The sequence below is a fragment of the Nanorana parkeri genome, unplaced genomic scaffold (assembly GCF_000935625.1).
Source record: "Nanorana parkeri isolate BGI_ZX_2015 unplaced genomic scaffold, ASM93562v1 scaffold773, whole genome shotgun sequence".
Taxonomy (NCBI): domain Eukaryota; kingdom Metazoa; phylum Chordata; class Amphibia; order Anura; family Dicroglossidae; genus Nanorana; species Nanorana parkeri.
This window is the reverse complement of record NW_017307041.1, coordinates 755,391-776,080: the sequence shown is the minus strand read 5'-3', so window position 1 is coordinate 776,080 and position 20,690 is coordinate 755,391. Positions and strand designations below refer to the sequence as shown.

Genomic DNA, 20,690 nt, shown 5'->3' with positions numbered 1-20,690 from the left:
ATAGGAGATGCACCGATACCCGTTTTTCGGTATCGAGTACCCATATATTTTTTCAGTGCTCGCCGATACCGAAACCAGAAGTCCCATTAAGGAAGCCAGGTGGCATGTAATGACTCGCCGCCTGGCTTCCCTATTAGCCGTCTCCATGCTTCCTCCTCACCAGGTGAGGAGGGAGCATGGAGCTGGCTTATCAGGAAGTCAGGGGCAGGTAATGACTTGCCGCCCAGCATCCTGATTGGCCAGCTTCCCGACCAATCAGGAAGTCAGGCGGCGAGTCATTACACGCCGCCTGGCTTCTGATTGGCAGAGAAGCCAGCTAGATGTTACCTAATGACGAGGGAGCATAAAGCCGGCTTCCCGGCAGCATGTATTGATTTGCTTCCCAGCTTCCTGATACCGGAAGTTCTGTTATCAAAATAGGCATCGGGAGGATGAGGGCGAGTACGAGTATTCAGTATCGGTGTTCTATCGCAGATTGTGACTGCGTTAGAATGTGTGACCGATGATAACACATTGTAATGTAATCACGCCCATTTTTTCGGCGGTGGAATGTGTGACCAGTCACGTGGTCACACATTCTAACGTAGTCACGCCCATTTTTTTCCGGGGTAGAAATGTGTGACCGGCAAAGGTGTAGAATTCAAAGCATTCTCCGCTGTTCCCGGGCAGATCGGCAGCGCAGATGGTATGTGCAGGAGAACCGATCTGCCCCGGAACAGCTAATCGGTCCTGAAATGTCACTTCTATCCGACTTTGTATTACACTCATAAGAGCGGATAGAAGTGACATTTCAGGACCGATCAGCTGTTCCAGGGCAGATCGGTTCTCCTGCACATACCATCTGCGATGCCGATCTGCCCGGGAACAGCGGAGAAAGCTTTGAATTCTACACCTTTTGCCGGTCACACATTCTAATGCAGTCACAATCTGCGGTAGAACATCGGCACTGATACTAGTATAGGTATCCATGCATCCCTAGTAAACATAAATATGTAAACACTAAACTGAATCCATGGCCTGGCTATGGGCATTCAAGTATTTACTGGGAATGCACCGAAATGAAAATTCGTGGCCGAAACTGAAACTTTGTCCATGAATGAAGACTAGTTCATCAGATAGCAGACCCATTCTTGTAATTACAACACAGTCTGACCACCCGTCTGCCCTTCTGTTTACAATATCTTAAAGTCAGCCAGGAAATTCGTGCTGGAGGGTTGGACACCAACCAACAAAATGGCTACTTACCCCGGCGACTAGATCGTCTTGGCCAGCCACTAGTGTACTTCCCACGGAAGTCTAGCCAGTTAGCGTGTGGCGGAAGTAAAGATAGATTGTGTGCTCGGTTTCTCTATGGGCGCTCTAGCCAGCCTGCTCTTTGGTCCGGAGGCCGGAAGCGATTGTGCGGCGGAATGGATGTGACGTCACCGAGCGCTTTCTCCTGACTAGGAAGCTGGTGCTTCACCCAGCCATGCACCGGAGAGGGGTGGGAGCGGGGGCAATAGCCAAGAAGAAGCTGGCCGAGGTGAAGTGCCGGGTGCTAGGATGGGGGGAGGGGGTTCTGCACTGTCCGGTACTTCCTGCTGTGTAACAACAGTCTCTTCTAATAGTTCCCAGCTGCTTTAGTTTTCTAGGTGTTGTTTTAGGACTTGGAAAATGTCCTCTGGAAGTATCCCCGGCTTGCAGCGTTGACTGCACCTAAACAATCTTTATATAACGCTACATTCAGTCTCACTGTTTACTTGTCAAACCATTTGTGACAGGTTCTCTTTAAAATAGAACTATGGCCCAACATTTTTGTGCCATAGTTCTCTTTAGGGTCACAGGAGGACATATACTAATGTCCTCCTGTGATCCAAAACTCGGCATATAGCGAGCTATAGCAATATTGTTGTGCTTCCCACCCCACCCACTGCCTGATTGACAGCTGGCTCTGCCTCTCTAGAGCTAAAGCCAGCTGTGCCGACCCCTCCCCTGTCTGTTCCTCCAGTCAGCAGGATCGGAGGGGGATCCCTGTGGGGATTGTTGACTGAGAGTCACTGCTCTCTGCAGGGAGATGATAGTGAACAGAGTGATCAGCGGTATGTGATCTATCGGTTCCCAATCAATAGAGCTGACGTAAGCTGCAGTGTTCGTCAGCCCATAATTCTCTTTTAAGCTCACCACAAGTGACAATCTACTTTAGATCTACCAACAAGGGCTTGACTGATTGGATAGTGTAGGTAGGTCCTCATTAGGGATGAGCTTGGGTTCAGGCCAAACTTGAATCTGTTGGAACCCAGAAACAAGCTGTCAGCATGTAAACATAGGGGTGATCCACTGGTGACTGACCTTATATGGTCACATTTGGTCATGACATCGACATAATAGGATAATGTGTGGTGGGATGATGGTGATGTCATTCACCTTATACAGACTTAATATGGTTATGTGACCATATAATTCTTGATGCTTTGTGTATGTGCAGTTGCAGTCCGGAGAATGTCCCTGCTGCAGCTGATTGGGCCACCACTGACCTCTTCCTTCTGGGTTCCCATGAACTCAAGTTTGGACCCGAGCTCACCCCTAGTCATCATATTACATGGTTTACTTTTTCAATAATCGATTATAATCGATTATGCCGATTAGTTGTTGCAGCCCTAGTTTTGGTAGATCTAAAGTTGATGGTATGATCAGACGGTAACATGTACAGTGAGCCTTACAGTGTATCTCCAGCCGAAACCTTGTTTAGGTTTAAAAAGTGTGACAAGGGGTTAAATCTCTGTTGGGTTTTTATACCTGCATTGTCATCAGGGAGTTTTCCTCTCTCTATTTGTTACTGGGACTGAAACCAATGGAAAATCTAAAGCTTGAGTTGTCACCAGACCAGAGGTAGAGGGGAAATCTTCCAATGGGACACTTGTTCCAGAAACAACTGTCTGGGAGGTGATTTCCCTCAGACTGGATAAAGTTTCTTGTACTTCCTGTTGTGTGTATTGGACCGGAAGTGAATAAAAATCTCTATGGACAAAAAAACCTGACGGGTTTTAGTGATTCCCGACTCTATTCAAAATGGGGAGAACGTTTTGGCTTTAAACATACTTAAAAGTGGATGACAAGACCAAACAATTGTCTTAATTTCTTTTGTAGTTGAGCACCAAACAAATGTCTGAAGAGTCTAATGTGTTTTTGTTTTCTTGTTGCCACTTGTAGAACTAACAAAATAAATAAAGACAGCCAACGCGTTTCAGGGTTCACAGTTCCACCTTCATTAGGGCTTAAGACAATGAAGTTTAGTGGTTCGGAAAAACTGAGCTCCTGGACTGTCCTAGGCCAACAGTCAGTGAGCAATTGTGGCAGCATCAGCCTCTTATCACTTTGAACCCTGAATAAGGGGGTTTGTGGCCCCCAGAACGCATTGGCTGCCTTTTTGTGTTCTCATTGCAACTTGTGAAATGAATATAAAACTGGACTGTTCAGACATTTGAAGGGCACTCATTTTGGCTCATCTACACTTGGATTTCTCACTCTGGGTCACCCTCACTTGGCTAAAGATTTGCATCCAGGGCCTTATTTCTACTCAAGCTTTAATCCTTCCTTTGGAAGATTTCATTTTGTTTTCTGTTTGATCACTGGGCCTCAAGGGTCCGTTCACACACATTGCAGTGATCTGCATTGTACCGCATTGGATCAACACAGGGGACCGCAAGGACCCATAGAACAGAATGGTTTCTGGGCCCATTCACAAAGGATCCGTTGGGTTACGATCCATTTCTCAACTGTAAAGCAAGGGCAATGAAAAATGAATGGGTGTGAATGGGACAGTTGCGTACGGTGGGAACGGCTGTCTGTTGCACTGGAAAAAGAGTATGCGCTACTTTTTTTTTTTTTAACGCAATGCTGCAAAAACATCTGCTAACGCATAGCAAGCTATAGTGAAGTATGTCCATTTGGACGCGTCACGTTGCATAAAGCTTTAAAAATCGGATTGCACAAGCCCGCACAAAACTGTCAGTGACACCTCCTAGCCCAGTCAGGTGTGGCCGAGTCATTCCCTGTCCCATTGTTTTATGTGGCTGCGGGGTGAGGAATGCCGTCTGCTGTTTGCTTGGAGTCTTCAGTCTAACAATACTTTCATATCATACTCTTTACTCCCTATCCCAATTAAGGTGTCCACAAAACTGATAATTTTATTTTATTTTTTACAATTTTAGCTTTTTAATTAGAAAATAATAATTGTACGATCCCTCATTGGCAAATCGATTCTGGTACTACAGACGTTTTGACCCTCAAGTGTTTCAACTTATTCAATTTGAAATGATTATTGAAAAGGCACTTTATCTTTCAGGCCAAATACAAGGAACGAGGGAATGTTCTGGCCGAGGACCAGCTCGTGCAGGTGAAGACGTTTGTTTATGAATATCTGCATCTACTTTGTATCAGTTTGTCAATAACCACCTTTCTGTAACCTGCAATCTGCTCCATGACTATTAGAATATACTAATGGGCGACTTTTCACCGAGCAGTCCATCTATGTGAGATTTATTACCCGACGTCTGTCCTGGCTGTTTATGCTATTGAGCCCAAGATCACCAGTATGGGTGCGAGTTCAGAGATATTGGACCATTGCTTTCCTTCTTCAAACTAGACCTCACCACACATTTCACTCCAACTACAATTTGTATTAGATCTGTCAACAACTACGTAGGATTGGGGCTACCTGATTGGATCTAATGGGGGTGCTTACAGTGGTTAGTTTTTATTCTTTTATGTAAAACTTTTATCCCAAAAGGAGAAAAAAAAACTGTTGCTGTAACTGCTTAAAAGGTGTTAGCTGGAGCTCCCATTTCATTTTAGTCTCATTCATCTTGGAAGGGAGAGAATGTAGATTAGTGCTAGAGTAAGCACAGACCCTATGAGGGTAACAAACGGCTATACAAAGCGTTGACTCTTTGCAATCTCTATACATTAAAAAAAAAATTATTTTGATTTTATTAACCCCCTTGCCCGTCTGCCCATTGTAAAAATACAGGCGGACGGCGGATGCTTCCCGGCAGTGGATGTACATTTACGTGATTTGTTCTTTTTTTTTTTTCTGCTCGTGCGCACCCCCAGAATCCCACCGGGACGGTAAACGGCTGTTACATAGAAGCGTTTGGCCAGCTCTACAGTCGTCTGATCACTTGTATGACCCAGCACAGTGACAGCACCCCCCCCCCCACCCTTGTTGCCGCTGTCGGTTGTCCCGGGCACCGCTGTCCTCCTGCGGTGCCCGGGACCGAGAACACAGCGGCTACTACAGCGATGTCTATTAATCACTTGCGCCTTTAGCTGTCATTTCTCTTGCTGCTAGCCAGAGAAGAAGCTAGTGAAGCAGATCTCTGCTCTTCTTTGGGGGTCCTTAGGTGACATTAGAGGTCTTAGAGACCCCTGATGTCTCCATAAAGAGGACCTGTCATTGTATATTGGTTATCACGTAGGGGGCTTGTTAGTCCCTATGTGATAGCAATCAAGTTAAATGTAAAAAAAAAAAAAAGTCTCATATTAGAAAAAAATTAAAACGCCCAAAAAAGTTTTGAGTCCCTCACCCCGCGTGCACGCACTTGTAAACATAAATACGCATCGGGTGCACCTACGTGCGAAAACAACGATTACGCCACACATGTTGTATATCGCTGCAAACGTCGGAGTGAGAGCAATCATTCGAGGGCTTTCCTTCACTGATAATATTAAACTGATGAGCGGTAAAAGCTTTTAAAGCGCCGCCTATGGCCAATTTTAGGCATGGTTGTTTTTTGCTATTTTGCGGGCGCACACAATTTTAAAGCTGCACATGTTTTGTGTCTTTTTACCCGATGTGACCCCGTCTTTTATATTTTACCAAAAAATTGGGGTGATAATTAATGTTTTATACCATAATGTATGGTGAACAGTTTTTTTTCTTTTTCAAAATGTTCGGTTCTTTTTTCATATAGTAAAAAATAAAACCCCCAGTGGTGATTAAATACCACCAAAAGAAAGCTCGCTCTGTCCCCAAAAAATGGTATAAAATTCATTTCAGTACAGCGCTGCATGAGTGAATAAATGTCAGTTAAAGTACTGCAGCGCTGAGCACTGAAAAATAGCCTGGGCAGGAAGGGGGTCTAAACACCCCGGTCAGCAAGCGGTTAAATATCTTGCCTAAACCCAACTTTTTTTTTTTTTGAACATCTGGCTGTTATCTCCAATGAGCGGAGACCTGCCTGACCTCTCCTTCTGAAAATGTTAGTTCTCCTGCCTGTTGTGCTGATCCAGCGGTTTTAATGCTTCCTGACCTGCTATGACTATGGGATCTGGCTACACCCTAACTCTCTAATGTGCATGCGTCTTCTGGGTCAGTGAAAAAGTACTGAAGACAGCGACAACCTGGCAACCAGCATGCTCAGAAGACGGTCCACAATGGTAACCTCCACGTTTCTGTACAGTATGTCTTTAAAGTGACACTAAACTCAGGCGTTAAATATTAAAGTTGCATTTTAAGTACCTTAACTATTAACAAAAATGTATCTTATTTGTGTATCACTCGGCTGTAGATCCTCAAATCATCTCTGAATTGGTGCTGACACTGCCCTTCCTTCTGGAGGGTGGCTACTTTTGTTCCCCATGGCCCCTGTGTGTGTTGTAAAGTAGCCACTGCTTTAAAATCGCTGATTGGCCAGCTTCCTGACAAGTCAGGAAGCAAGGCACAGTGTAATGACGCGACGCTTGGTTTCCTGATTGGCCGGGAAGCCACCTTTATGCTCCCTCGTCACCTAGTGACGAGAAGCATTGGGGCGGCTTCCCTGCTAATCCGGAAGCCGGGTGGCGAGTCATTAAACCCCGCCTGGCTTCCTGAATGGGACAAAAATATCGGATATACCGAAATACCGGAATCGGTGCATTTCTAATTTTTAGGATTGAACTCCTATGTTGTCACTTTAATGTCCAATGTTGATGAAAATTCACTATTTTATTCTTGTAATGAAAAAGGAATTAAAAAAAAAAAAAAAGGTCCTCCTATCATTTCAATGTTGTAATCGGTTCTGTTTCCTGCATTATAGATGTCAAAACAGTTAGAGATGTTCAAAACTAATCTAGAAGAGTTTGCAAGTAAACACAAGCAAGAAATCCGTAAGAATTCTCAGTTCAGGGTCCAGTTCCAAGATATGTGTGCAACCATTGGAGTGGACCCTCTGGCCTGTAAGTTCATGATCCTTTTTCTTTCTATAGAGATTATTTCACATCAGTCCTTGCCTTGTGGAGCTTACACAAACTACATATTCTGAGCTGACCTTTAGTTTTAAATAAAAACCTTTCCAGCATCAGAATAAAAACCTTTCCAGCATCAGAATTTTGTAACAAATATTTTTGGCATATGGGACCATACAACGTACTGTGCATCCTGGACCTTAAGTAGTTTTAACAAGACTGCAGCTGCCATGATATTGGTATCCTTTAAAACAGCCGGCTCTTGGTTGTACAAAGGATTTGGGTAGCTCTACAGCTTGTACAGCCTGAGAAGGTCCCCTGCAACACCACCCTTTGGAGAGTCAGGGACCGCAACAGACAACTTCAGTATAGGGAGTGGGAGCAGATCAAGTATCTTCTGTTAGATCTGCTCTGTAATCAGTGAACCCAGAAGCATTGTGCTGTAAGCATTTTTGGGTTAACCGCTATCACATGCTGACCAAGTCCAATCTGTGTGATTGGCTATAGCAGAGGGCAGGGGACACATTAGGGGTCTAAAGGTGCCATACACTTTACAACCCTAGAAAGACTTTTGTCTTGCGAGTGTTGTAAACTAATTTAAAAAAAAACGTACGATCTGCCCATCTTGGACAGGCAGATCGTACTTGCGATCATCGCAAGCCCGCCCCCCTGAGGGGCGGGCTTCCCGATGACTGCAATGCTCCACGGGCAGTGTGCGCGTGCGCACGCCGGCCCGTTAGGCAGTTGTCGAACAAGCAGGCCACTAACCCGCGGAGAATCGTACGATTCTCGGCGGGTTTTCCAGCCTGCTTGTTCGATGGAAGACGTGCGACCGTACAGAAGAAACAGTCGCACACCTTCCATACACTTTGCGGTTATCGTACGATCGCGGGATTTCCCGCGATTATCATACGATGATCGTACAGTGTAGTGTATGGGCACCTTTAGCAAGAGCAGGAGCAACTACAGACCCTGTAGAAATACATGGGAGAACCCAATCTTTCCATCTTTTATAATTAATAGAACATTTGAAGATAATGTCATTATTTGTGTTCACTGAAATTAATTTCAATGTTTTTTCCTAAAAATTTAGATTTAAGAAAGAAGTTCCCAAATAATGTGCAACATAAAAAATTGCAAATGCCATCTTTTTATTCTAGGTCCTTTGCCTTCAGAAAATAGTGTTTTGGTGCATTTTAGCATGTGTGAAAAATGTAATTGGTCCGGCCGCAAAAGGGTTAAGCTACAGTTCTCTGTAAATGTTTTTTTTTGGGACAATCTGTAAGAAAATATCTGAATGAAAAAAGAGCTCCACCTGCTGGCTGAAATGATGCAAAATATTAAAATGTAGTGTTTAAAATTAAACGGTTTTAACATTTTTTTTTTTTAACCCCAATAAAGAAGAAGAATACATGTAAAAAAAAAACTAAAAGGAAAACAATTCCTGGCATTGGTTAAATTTAGTTAGAAACCACGGCGTGGCAGTTTGTTGCGAAAATTCCCTTGGGGCCAATTTACACCGTTGCACTGCCTTAATGTATGCGCGTTAAATGTGACTTACCGTGTTTTATGTGCGTTGTGTTAAGCAGTCCGTTCATTTTGAATGGGCTACAATGCACTGAAATTATGCATGGCATTTGTTTTTATACAAAAATCAACACATACCGGTAGTAGATCCCATCGCACTCCTGACCGGATTAAACCCACAAAAAAGTCAGGTGGGTGCTTGAAGTGACTGCAGATTCCTCTGCATATCGAACGTAACGAACCGAAAAGTCACTCGCACTCCATTTCAGATTCTAGTCAACCCCCTTTATTGACCATATTAGCGTCACATTGCTAAAGCGACGTTTTGGAACCAAGTGGTGTGCCTGAAGAAGGGACCACTTGGTTCCGAAACGTCGCTTTAGCAATGTGACGCTAGTATGGTCAATAAAGGAGATTGACTATAATTTGAAGTGTTTTGACTATAACATATGGAGTGCGAGTGACTTTTTGGTTTGTGGTGTGATACAATGCATATGCAGTGCAAAATTGTATTTTACTGTGTGGTTTTGCAATACAGCATGTGATGCAATATATTTTTGTGGGGGTAATAAAAGGATAAGTGTACTTGAAAAAAAAGTGTACTTATCCTTTTTGTCCCCTTCCCCTGGCCTCTTCTAGTCCTCCTTCTCCCTCCACAAATAGATATTTATTTGATCCAGTGGCCATAGTGTTCTCCCTGTGCTTGCATGGGTTTCCTCGAGCTACTCCTGTTTCCTCTCACACTCCAAAGTCATGCTGGTAGGTTAATTGGCTCCTGTCTAATATGGCCCTAGATGTGTGTACACGACCTTAGATTGTAAGCTCCTTGAAGGCAAGGACTGATTTGAATGTGCTGTGAACTGTAAAGCACTCTGTAAATTGTAGGCTCTATATAAATACCTGTAATAAATAAAATAACGCTGTTTGTTTACATGCAAGGCCACAAGTCTTTATTGTTCTTGCTGGACCTGTGTAGTAGTGCCCCATAGACTTCTATGGGGCTGTGTTCCAAAGCCCGTAGAAAATGGAGACGGTCCCATAGCAGTCTGTAGAGTTATGTTATGTGCAGGCATAGCTAGGGTCACCATCCGATGCAAACAAATTGTGGAGCCGCGGCCATCAGATCAAGGTACGTATGCATTTGTGAAGGGGGAGGATGGGTTAGGTCAGACCTAGGGAAGGGCAAAAAGGAATAAGTGCACTTTTCTGTTAATGGCTGCAGCAATTACCATATTTTAAAGGATTAATGTTTGGAACTCCTATTAATTCATAACTTTTGTCTTTTGCCTTTTCAGCTGGGAAAGGATTTTGGTCCGAAATGCTTGGCGTGGGTGACTTTTATTATGAGCTAGGTGTGCAAATAGTAGAAGTCTGTCTGGCTCTAAAGCACCACAATGGAGGTAAGTGCAAGGAAGAGTATTTAGTAAAAATTACTTTAATGTCATTTGTAATTGATTGCAGTTCCAATTTCAGCTGCTAAATACACATTTCTGTGTCGTCCATTGAGGGACAATGAATTCTTAAACTTTCTGGTTATACTGCTGCCTACAGGACAACAAAATAAATAACTGAAGGCCAGCCTTTGGAAAAACACCTCCTACTACTAGCATGCCTCAGTTTTTGCTAGTATCCTAGGAGGTTGGACATATTTTCTGGCTCTGCTGACTTCAGACTTAACCTACATTTCTTTTTCTTCAAGATTCATCTCCATGTAGCAGCAGGAGGTCTCTGCTTGAAGCTACCTGGTGCAGTTGTTCTCTGTCTTGACTTTTGGTCTTGCTGCAAAAAGAACCCCTGGATCAGACATGGCAGGGTGAGCCTGGAAGTGACTCTCGGGCACTGGACACCACTTGGGAGCTTTCCAGACTGGTTCTGGCTAAATTAGCTGTGGAGCATTTCCAGGTCCAGGGTTGTTAGCATTGGTTGTGTACGTGCTCTGTGTGTGAACACTCACTCCTGGGAGCAGGCCATTCAGGCCTAGCACCAGATGCTCCATCATTTTTAGTAGCCATGTCATTTGAATTCCCAGTTTCCTGCCGGCTGTCCAAGGAATAGGTTAATGCTTTGGGATTGTGCTGCACTTGCTTTAGCGCCCTGAAGCATGAGTGCAATGCGCATTTGCAAAGCATACCTCTGTGGTATGGCCATACTCCTTATTTATAAATGGACCCTTAAATGGTGTGCATCCCTAATGCAAAGTGTAAAGTATTGAAAGCTAAAGTCTGGTTGCAATGTGATATAACACATCGTTTTGCTTTGACTATTTTGCAAACTACATTTCTATTTTGAAATCTATATCTGGACAGTGAAAGGAGAAGCAGCACATGGAGGACCTTATCTGTCTGTCACCTTGTTCTCTCCTCCTGTCAGCAGGTCTCTTGTTGGCACACAAGCATTGTGACACAACTAATTTAGCTTCTTGTTGTGCTTCTCCCTTTCCCAGTCTAAACTCTGCTTTATAGACGATTACAAGAAGCTGACACTCACATTCATGTACTTGCAGTGTTTGCATTTATAAAATAAATGTAATGGTAATGAATACAGAACTGAGTTCACTTGGGTCTTTTATGTCTGCCAGGAGTTTAGCTTTTATGCTATCAGCTCAGTGAGTGAATGAAAACGGCAATGTTGTTTTCATGTCACTGCTATGGGTTGATTACATCATGTTACTATTTTTAAGTATGGAAATATAACTGCTCTCTCTCAGAAGAGAATCCATTTCCCAGCACTGTATGTGTATCTGCAGGCTTGTTTTCTGTGCTAATGATTAATATGTTGTGCCCATTGGCATTCATTTTTCCACTATTGCCTGAACCATCAGAAGCATTCATTTATTTTGGTGTTTTTGTCTTTGTATTTTTTCTAATTTTATTCATTTTACCTTTTTTTTTTATTTTTTCTAAAAACAGTTGAAGAATGACAGCTGGAAGCTGAACAGGCAGCAATGCTTCTGCTTTACCTGTGTGTCACCTTTTGTAGAGGATCCAAAAGGAATTATTTATCAAAGCAAGAACAAATGTATTGCCCATCAGAACCAGTGGTATTCCAGCTGTCATTTCTCCTGGTCAGGTTACTGTACATAAGAACAAATGTATTGCCCATCAGAACCAGTGGTATTCCAGCTGTCATTTCTCCTGGTCAGGTTACCGTACATAAGAACAAACGTATTGCCCATCAGTACCAATCGTATTCCAGCTGTCATTTCTCCTGGTCAGGCTTAGCCTTTGGTAATGTGTATTTGTTTGTTCCTAGGTTTGATCACATTGGCTGAACTGCACCAGCAGGTCCTGAAAGGAAGAGGGAAGCTCGCTCAGGACGTCAGTCAGTAAGCATCCTCTCTCCTTCTTTCACACAGAGCCATAGTCGGCCAATACAGCAGAGTCATTACCGTACTTTCTTATTTCAGAGACGATATTATCAGAGCAATCAAAAAACTCAAAGTCCTAGGTAGTGGTTTTGGCATCATCCCTGTAGGTGGATCTTACCTGGTGCAGTCGGTACCTGCAGAGCTGAACATGGATCACACTGTGGTTCTACAGCTGGCAGAGGTTAGTACAATTTAATTCCTGGGTCTTACTCTGGGCTTTATTACAGAGAAATGTATTTTGTTATAAACAGTACTTTATGTGATCATCACATGATGCCTTAGCACAGTGGTTCTCAACCTGTGTAACCTCAGGACCCACATTTGTCCTTGGTCATTAAGTCGCACTGCTCTGGAACGCACAGCATTTGGGTACCGTGCGTTCTGGTACGGGTTAACGAACTGTGGGTGGGAGGTGCATTTGTGGTACCATTCAAATGAATTGCAACCCAACACACCTTCCACACCCAAATGCACAGTTGGTGCGATTGCATGGTACAGTGCGTTAGTCGCATGGTACTATGCGATTACCGCACTGTACTAGTGTGAACCTTACAAGAACTGGAGTGGATCCTCGGTCTGGGTTCCAGTGTGGGCTGCTGTGCTGTGAGGGAGCTTCATCCATATGTGCATTGCTCGTACAGCTCCCTTGCGCGTCCTGTAGAGGTTCCGGGAGCCAGAATGTGATGTCACTCCGGTCCAGGCACCTCTACAGGACATGCGAGGGAGCTGTAAGCAATGCACATATGGATGGAGTTCCCTCACAGCTATACCCCACCCCACCTCAAGCTGACACTGGGCAGCGTATTTTGAATGGCCGCTTGGCGAGAGAACTGACAGTGCTGTGCCATGGGGAGGCTGAGGAGCATCTCACCTAGAAAAGTGGAAGGCACGCAGCGACTCACTGAACACGGGGTTGCAACCAACTTTTGGGTCACAACCCACCAGTTGAGAACCAAGGCCTTAGCAGATGCTGGAAATGTAAAAATGAGACTTCTTTTTAATGCCGCACTCTTGGAAACATGATCATTTACACAGTGCACTGGGTGTGTAAATTATCATTTAAAAAGCTGTGTTATGTGCAGAGGGTGGGATGCAAAGTATAAAAATCTTGCAGCATGCAGTCTCTTGCACACAACTCCCAGCTTCCGGTCACAGAGGAGAGGGATAGATGCGATTGGCTCAGTACAGAGCTTCGGTCGCATTACCCACTCCTTCTCACTATTGTCCATTCACAAATGTCTTGTAGCTTGTCAAAGAATACAAGGCATTGATATAACACTTTACATACCGTACAATCACATCAGCATGTCTTTGGAGTGTGGGAAGAGGAAATCCTTGCAAGAACAAGGAAAACTTGCTCCATGTGCATAGTATCCTAGTTGGGACCCCAGTGCTGCAAGTCAGATGTGATAACCACTAAGCCAATGTGCTGTGCAATGTAAACGACAGACCTTTCATATGAACCTGTAAAGTATGTCACCCCCCAAATTGGCTTTTTTGTTTTTGTTTTATTATGAACGGTGTAGGAAAGGGTTAAAACTGCCAGTTTGGTGTTGCCATTGGAATCCCATTTTTGGGAAATGTTCCTTCAGTTCTTGTTCCATAGACACAACAAGTGAGGGAAATTCTCCACTATAGAGAGAAGATTTTCCCCACGTTCTTTTCCGGTGACAACTCATAACTTTGGATTCTCCTTCGATTTCAGCCACCTTTTTATTTTTTTTTATCCCCAGCAGGGACACAGGAACCAATAAAAATGGTTTGCTTAACTTGGCTCTGTTCCTAAAAATCAACCAAAAGGGCGGCTGCTTACATCATCACTAAGGGACATATTTATAAAGCATTGAACCTGAATTTCACCTAACATTCACTGCAGGTGACTCTTCCAGGTGCATGTGTTTATAAATGAGTGATTCCCCACCAGTGAATGTTTAAAGGTAACATTTACTGCTTTATAAATATGCCCATCCAGGCTCTTTTTAAGGAATGAGCACACAGGAAGTACTATACTATGCTCTGCAAGTCCCGGCATTCAATGCAGCAGTCCCCAATGTACTACTAGAAATAAGTGCTTGCACAATATAAACAGGCTATACCAAACCGCCGGTCTGTATATGGGAACAAACACCCCTGTTTCAGGGGACTACAAACCCCCTATCTCAAGTAGTTCACTCTAAGGGGCCGATGTATACATTTTCCGCCAAGCTTATAGCTGAGCGGCCTTACCTACACACGATGGGAATTTCCTATGTTGCTTGTCTTCATCGAGCAGCAGTAATGCCGTGCAAGCGGCGATCACCTAACTTTACGCTGGGCTAAAGATTTATACATCAGCCTCTAAGTATGTCTGTTGTTGCAAAATGTAATGCTGAGACAAACACAGTTCTTTAAAAAGACACAGTCAGTAGGATATATGTATCATAATGACAGGGCCTCTTTAAAATGCATGCCAGTATTTTACCACTGCTGGTACCAATGGATCCAGTCCTCTCTTTAGAGCTAGAAATGCCATTAGGATCTGGATGTATTGTGCCCTGCTTTGCCATACAAGCATTCATATTGGTCCTTGTTCCAGGAGAGGCTGCGGGAGTACATACAAACTCCATGCAGACAGTGTTCTTGGTGATAACTGAACCCCTGATTTCGGTGCTACCTAATGAATAAGAATTCTGTTTTATTGTCTCTTACAGAAAAAGGGCTACGTGACTGTTGGTGAAATCCAATCAAATCTGAATTGGGAGAAAGAAAGAGCAAAGCACGTGCTGGTGAGTTTATACTGTGTGAGATTCTAGGCCGGTGGACAGCGGTAACATTCCTGTACTGAAGTGTACCTGTCACGTGTGTAGTGGAGGCAGTTATTGTCAATCCACTCTCATTGGTTCTTAGTACATGGATTCTTTAAAATATTCTCCAATCTGCGAAACATTTCACTCCAGTGTTCAGGAGTACAATCTTTAGGACAAGAGATGCCATCCTACATAATGACTATATGCAGTAAAGTCCTGGTTGTACTGAAATAAATATGGAGGCTGCCACCGATGCTTCCTTCTAAAAATGCCAATTGCCTGGCTATCTGCTTATTCAGTGGCTGTAACATTTTCTGAGCCACTGACCCAAGAATAAGTATGCAGCAAGTGAGGTCAGACCCAGATCTTCATTTTTTTTTTTTCTTCTCAGAGTCCGTAACTTTGATACAATTAAAGGAAGAGGGTCAGCACCACAGTTAGGAAATGAGGATTTTTAAGAGAGGTCAGCAATGGCAATACAAAAACACAACAAAAGTCCCCAGCACACTTGCCAGCTAGCCTGCAACCAAACAGATTCCCCTGCCTGAAGCTCTGTTTTTAACGCGTACTGTTACACAGGGTGACCTGTTCTGCTGCAGGCTCGCTGGCAAGTGTGCGGTATTGTTGTAAGCCTTCCCATGTGCACCCTGCTGCAAAGGCTGGTTATAAATGATAGGTCAGCAATGGCAGCCTACCCATTTCTATTTAAAGGTACCTTCTATTGGAAGAAACAAGGTGACTAGCAGGATACTAAAGCTTGGCCCAGAGGGAGATTCCTCCATCCACACAGCTTAGCGTAGATGGAGGAATCTGTTGCACTTTTTCCATCTGACCATAGAAAATCTGCAGATAATTGTAAGGTGAATGGCCAGCTTCAGGCTGTAAATCCGGGGTGGCCAACTTTGGTCCAACAGCTGTTGTGGAACTACAAGTTCCATGAGGCATTTGCAGAACAGACAGTTACGACATGACTCGCAGAGGCATTGAAGAGCAGTGCACCGCAAACATTTACAAAGCTTTCAGCAAGTTTGTAAAGCAAGTTTAACGTTTATTGGGAGTCACCAGGACAGATAGAGAATATATATCTCCCCAGCAAGGACACAGATGGAAACACAACTGATAGAGGTTCTAACCCCTTATGACATGCCTAGAAAATGAGTTTTTGCTTTCATTATACTTTAAGGTTACCCTGAACGGCCCTCTTCTTCTCCAGTTGGTGAATACTGTACATACCTTTAATGGGAGTTCTGACTGGTAGGGTATTAGTCACACATCTCCTACCTGAAGCTTCATCTCATGTCTAGCTGTAGTTTAAAGTAAACCTGAACTTTGGAAAGTGTTCATTTAAGATGCCCCTTGGCAGAGAACTCATCCACAGCGTGTAGGGGTCCAGCCAGAGACCCTCGTGCTAATTCTAGTGGGGAGGTCAGGATGCTTCTGCTGACTAAGCCTGGACTGTAAAGGGTTGGGGAGGTTTCTCCTTATTGTATAGCCATCATGTTTTCCAGAACTTGGGTTTGTATAATAGGCCAAGGGGGTTTCCATGTTTTAATAAGGCATCTGGCTGCTGTGCTGATTGTTTGGCCGGTGTTTCCCTTTTATCGGTACAGTCACCTTCATGGCAGGACTGCTGGAGTCTGCCAGGACAGCACCACTGGAGTGGAACTCTGCTTCCAGGATAAGGGGAGAGAAGTAAAGCCATCATCCCCTGTGACCAGCAGTACCTGAGTAACCTGTCCTAGCTGTGGAAACACTGTAGTCACCTATGGCTGTATAAAGCTTGGGTTGGGTTTTGGTAGATAAAGCACATTTACTAATACCAGTAGTGATTAGCCTGCCGAACAATTACTGAAGAGATTGCACACAAGTAGCAAGTTACACCAATCATTTACAATAACTTAAAGAGAACTATGGGGTAAGTGTTTTTCCCCGTAGTTCTCTTTAGGGTCACAGGAGGACATATACTAGCGTCCTCCCGTGACCCAAAGCTCAGTATATTGTGGGCTATACTGTAAGCGCCGCAGCCGGTACGGATCCCAACATTACTGTCGAGATCCACCCAGCAGCGTGAGTGACAGCTGGCTCTGCCAATCTAGAGGCAGAGCCAGCTGTGCCCGCCCCCTCCCCCGCTCAGCGCTGGAGGATCAGAGAGGGGAGAATCCCTGCAGAGAGCAGTGACTGACTCACTGCAGGGAGACGATCGAGAAGTGAGCAGATCGTGCATGTTTCCGCTCACTTCCCGATCGATAGAGCCGACCTGTGACAGCTTCTTTGTCACAGGTCGGCTCTAACTATGAGGATGAATGGAAATCACTCCCCTCATAGTTCTCCTTTTAAGCATTAAATGAGATTACTACTACATGTTGTACACAAAAGGGAGTCATTCCATGTGATCATTGATGGATTAATAATGGTCAGTGTTTTAGTTTGAGCTACTAAGAATGTTGTATGGCTCCAGCTGCTTTTGTGCTAATGTCCTCTCACTGTTGTCACCTTTAAGGAACACTTGGTGAAGGAAGGCTTGGCATGGCTGGATTTGCAGGCACCAGGAGACCCTGAGTACTGGCTACCAGCTCTTTTCACTGAACTTTATTCTAAACAAATTTCCCCAGAGGAGTCCAGCGAGGGACCACCGTGACACCGGCGACTAGACATTGAAATCTCCACTACCTCAGACTCCTCTGTCTTACAAAACACAGCCTCTGAAGGAAGCGGATTCTCCTTTGTGTCGGGTTACCGCTTTGCTTGGGACTGGAGCCCATCTATTTGACGTTTTATCTAGCAGCCCTGTTTACATGTGCCGTCAAGACTTTTAACTGATAACAGAGGACATTTTCTTAGTGGAGTTCAGTCACAGCCAAATAGTGGCCTTTCACCTTCTATGTAATGAATACTGTGCTATAGACTGAATCTGACAAGTGTCGGAAGTAAACCTTCTACAGGACCACTTGGGAATTCATTGAATTGGGATGTAAATTGGTTCCCTATTAGTCTGTGCAAAGAAAAAACTTGTATTCCTCTGTACTATACTTTCTACAATAAAATATTGTAATATTAAACAGGGATGTCCTGATATCATTTTTCAAGTACTTTCCCTCAGGTACTCGCCCATACCAGTAACCGATACTTTTACTTAAAGGGACATGTGACATTTTTTCTAAAAGAATAATGATTTTAGGGCGGTTTCTTTATCATTATGAACTGTAACGCATTCCATATTCAACAATGGAGAATGGCAACCAGCAATCATGGATTGCTGAAATTTGTAGTCTTCTATTGCCGGTTGCCATTCTCTATTGCTGGTTGCCATTCTCTATTGCTGTGGGGGGAGGTGTAGAATCATCATTGTGAAATCTTACCAAGGTAGCCTCCCGAGAAAGATAAAACTGATGTGTGATTCAACGCATCCAGAAATGGCGTTCATTTCTGGCTGATGCATTTTTGGGATCCCAAACAATAGCGTTTAGTGGGATCCAAGAAGTACTGACTACAGTGCACAAAAGCTAGGGTATACTAATAAATTCTGTGTACTCCATAACAATGAGCTTCTCTTATTTTCTTCCTTTAGGTAGCATTGAAATCGTTTTGTTATGTTTGAGAAGTTCCAAGAAATACCTGTTGATCCTGCCAGAAATCTTGTAAGCTGGTAACTTTCTGTGCTGAACTCTTATCCGTTACATTCTTTCCAGCTTTCTCTGAGGACTACAGAACACATTCCCTGTTATTGATGAGGAGAGGGGTTCTGTTCTGCAGTCTTCTCCTAAAATGACAACACTTCTCCATAGGTATTGAAGAGTGAGGGATGTCACCCTAGGACAGGAAGTGTTAATGGCAGAATCAGCAGGTGAAAGGCTAAAACCACATTCAGCAAAAAGAGTCTAGGACGCACTTATGAAGCGCCAGAGATGGAGGCGTGCAGGACACAACTGCCAGTTCTGACCCCTGCAAAACTGATGACAAGATTCAGGTCCCACAGTGACGACGGTAGTCTTACAGGAAGGGCAACATGTGTAACTCCCTGAATGAGTGACACAAGCGGATGTTGGAACAAAATGGTCAACGGGCCCCCTGAGACAGTGTCTTCTCATAGCTGAGACGTCAAGGAGTATCCGCTATCGGATGAAAGAGATCCACATACCATAACCCATGAGGCCAGTGTGGAGGTTTTCAATGCATAGAGATGTCTAGGGGACGATAATCGGTGGAAAATAGCTCCTGCACCTTTTTGCGTGACGCAAAGGTGTGAATAGCCTCTATTGACTTGAATGCGAATGTGTTTTGCGCGATAAATCGCCTAGGTGTGAACCAGCCGTCCACCATGGTACTGTAGCCCACCTCTCTCTAAAGCCGAAGTGCTGCGTGCCAGTAAGGGGGACACTGTGACTGACAATCCGGCAGTTAGGTCAGTCACATCTGCCCACAGGCTGCCTGTTGGGAAAGTGGGCCGTCGCAGCCAAACCCATATAAAGCAAGAAACTGCATGCGCTCAATGGTTGGAATCTATATTTTCTAGCCTGTTGCCTACCCAGCAACTTGCTTAACGAAACCGCCAAAGGATTTCAGGGAGGAAACTGTTCGGTACATAATGGAGTTGTACACAGCTGTGGAGGGAGATTTGGCCAACAGCAGGGCCTGTTTTAGTGCACCTACTTCTGCAGGAGGCGATATACCCAGTGGTGATTATCTAAAACAGAACGGTCTTCCAATGAATGAATGGAGAAGGAATAAATCATTCGTTTAACAACCCTTTGTGAATCTCAGGTGTAGGAGATACACCCTAAAAACACTTCAAAGTTTTTAGGGCATATGGCCTAGTGAGGCCCTGCTGGTCTCCACCTATAATCTCTGCTATTACCAGCAATAGATAGCAAGCTCTTCTTTTGACAATTGGGAATTGCCATGTATCACATAGCAGAAGCTCCTGTCTAAAGGCAGCTTCCCCTGTGTAAAATGACACTTACTTACACATGTCATTGAGTAAATACAGTGTTGTAATTAGGGATGCACCGTTACCGGTTTTTGGCATTTCTTTTTGCGGTACTCACCTATACCGGAAGTCCCATTAAGGAAGCTGGCCGATGTATAATGACCTATGAAGCTGGCTCCATGTTCCCTCGTCACCATGAGGAGGAAGGATGGAGCCAGCATTCTGGCCCATCAGGAAGCTGGGGGGCGGGAAATTACTCACCGACCATTCAGGAAGCTGGGCGGCGAGTCATTACACATGTCCAACTTCCCGATTGGCTGGAAAGCCAACTTCATGCTCCCTCATCAATAAGTGATGAGGGAGCATGGAGCCGGCTTCACGGCCAATCAGGAAGCATGGAGGTGTGTAATGACTCGCTGTCCAGCTTCCTGATGCGGGAAGTTCCAGTATTGGGAGCATTTGGGCGAGTACAAGCACTTGGCCAAAATACTCGTTATCGGCACTGGTGCATCCCTAGTTGTAATGTATTATTTTATTCGTTTGTAGATCCACAGGGTGACCTTTGATCTGCATATGACAGTAAAAGAAAATATTACATAAAATGCATTCCCATTTAACCCTTCGTTAACTCTGATCTCCTCCCCCCATACTTTTTCCTTTTAATTCAAACAATATTAAAACTTTTTATTTTCATTAGTTTACTTTATCAAGAGTTATAAAAAAAAAAAAAAAGAGAAATTGAAAAGAGAAAGTGCCATTTGTTACCTGCATATAGCTTTGCCACGCGTTGTACCAAAACACCATTTTTGTGTCATTTTGAAAGGGGACAAATTCTAGAATAAAATGCAACTTTTTATTTACAGTAACACTACTAATTTTA

The 20,690-nt window shown here is 44.0% G+C and overlaps 1 protein-coding gene across 3 annotated transcripts; it reads left to right on the top strand.

Annotated features, from left to right (window-relative positions):
• The first annotated feature begins 1,358 nt into the window (after window positions 1–1,358).
• On the top strand, window positions 1,359–17,851 carry SNF8 (SNF8, ESCRT-II complex subunit). 3 transcript variants are annotated; one of them, XM_018564698.1, is made up of 9 exons: window positions 1,359–1,522; window positions 4,325–4,375; window positions 7,056–7,194; window positions 10,026–10,130; window positions 11,983–12,055; window positions 12,137–12,278; window positions 12,775–12,777; window positions 14,794–14,862; window positions 17,384–17,851. In XM_018564698.1, the coding sequence occupies exons 1-9, from the start codon at window positions 1,469–1,471 to the stop codon at window positions 17,519–17,521; spliced, it is 774 nt and encodes a 257-aa protein (XP_018420200.1). In that variant the 5' UTR covers window positions 1,359–1,468; the 3' UTR covers window positions 17,522–17,851. The 3 variants fall into 3 exon arrangements, with proteins under 3 accessions (XP_018420200.1, XP_018420199.1, XP_018420201.1); XM_018564697.1 differs by lacking the exon at window positions 12,775–12,777 and having other exon boundaries at window positions 14,788–14,862; XM_018564699.1 differs by lacking the exons at window positions 4,325–4,375; window positions 12,775–12,777 and having other exon boundaries at window positions 14,788–14,862.
• The last annotated feature ends 2,839 nt before the right edge of the window (window positions 17,852–20,690 follow it).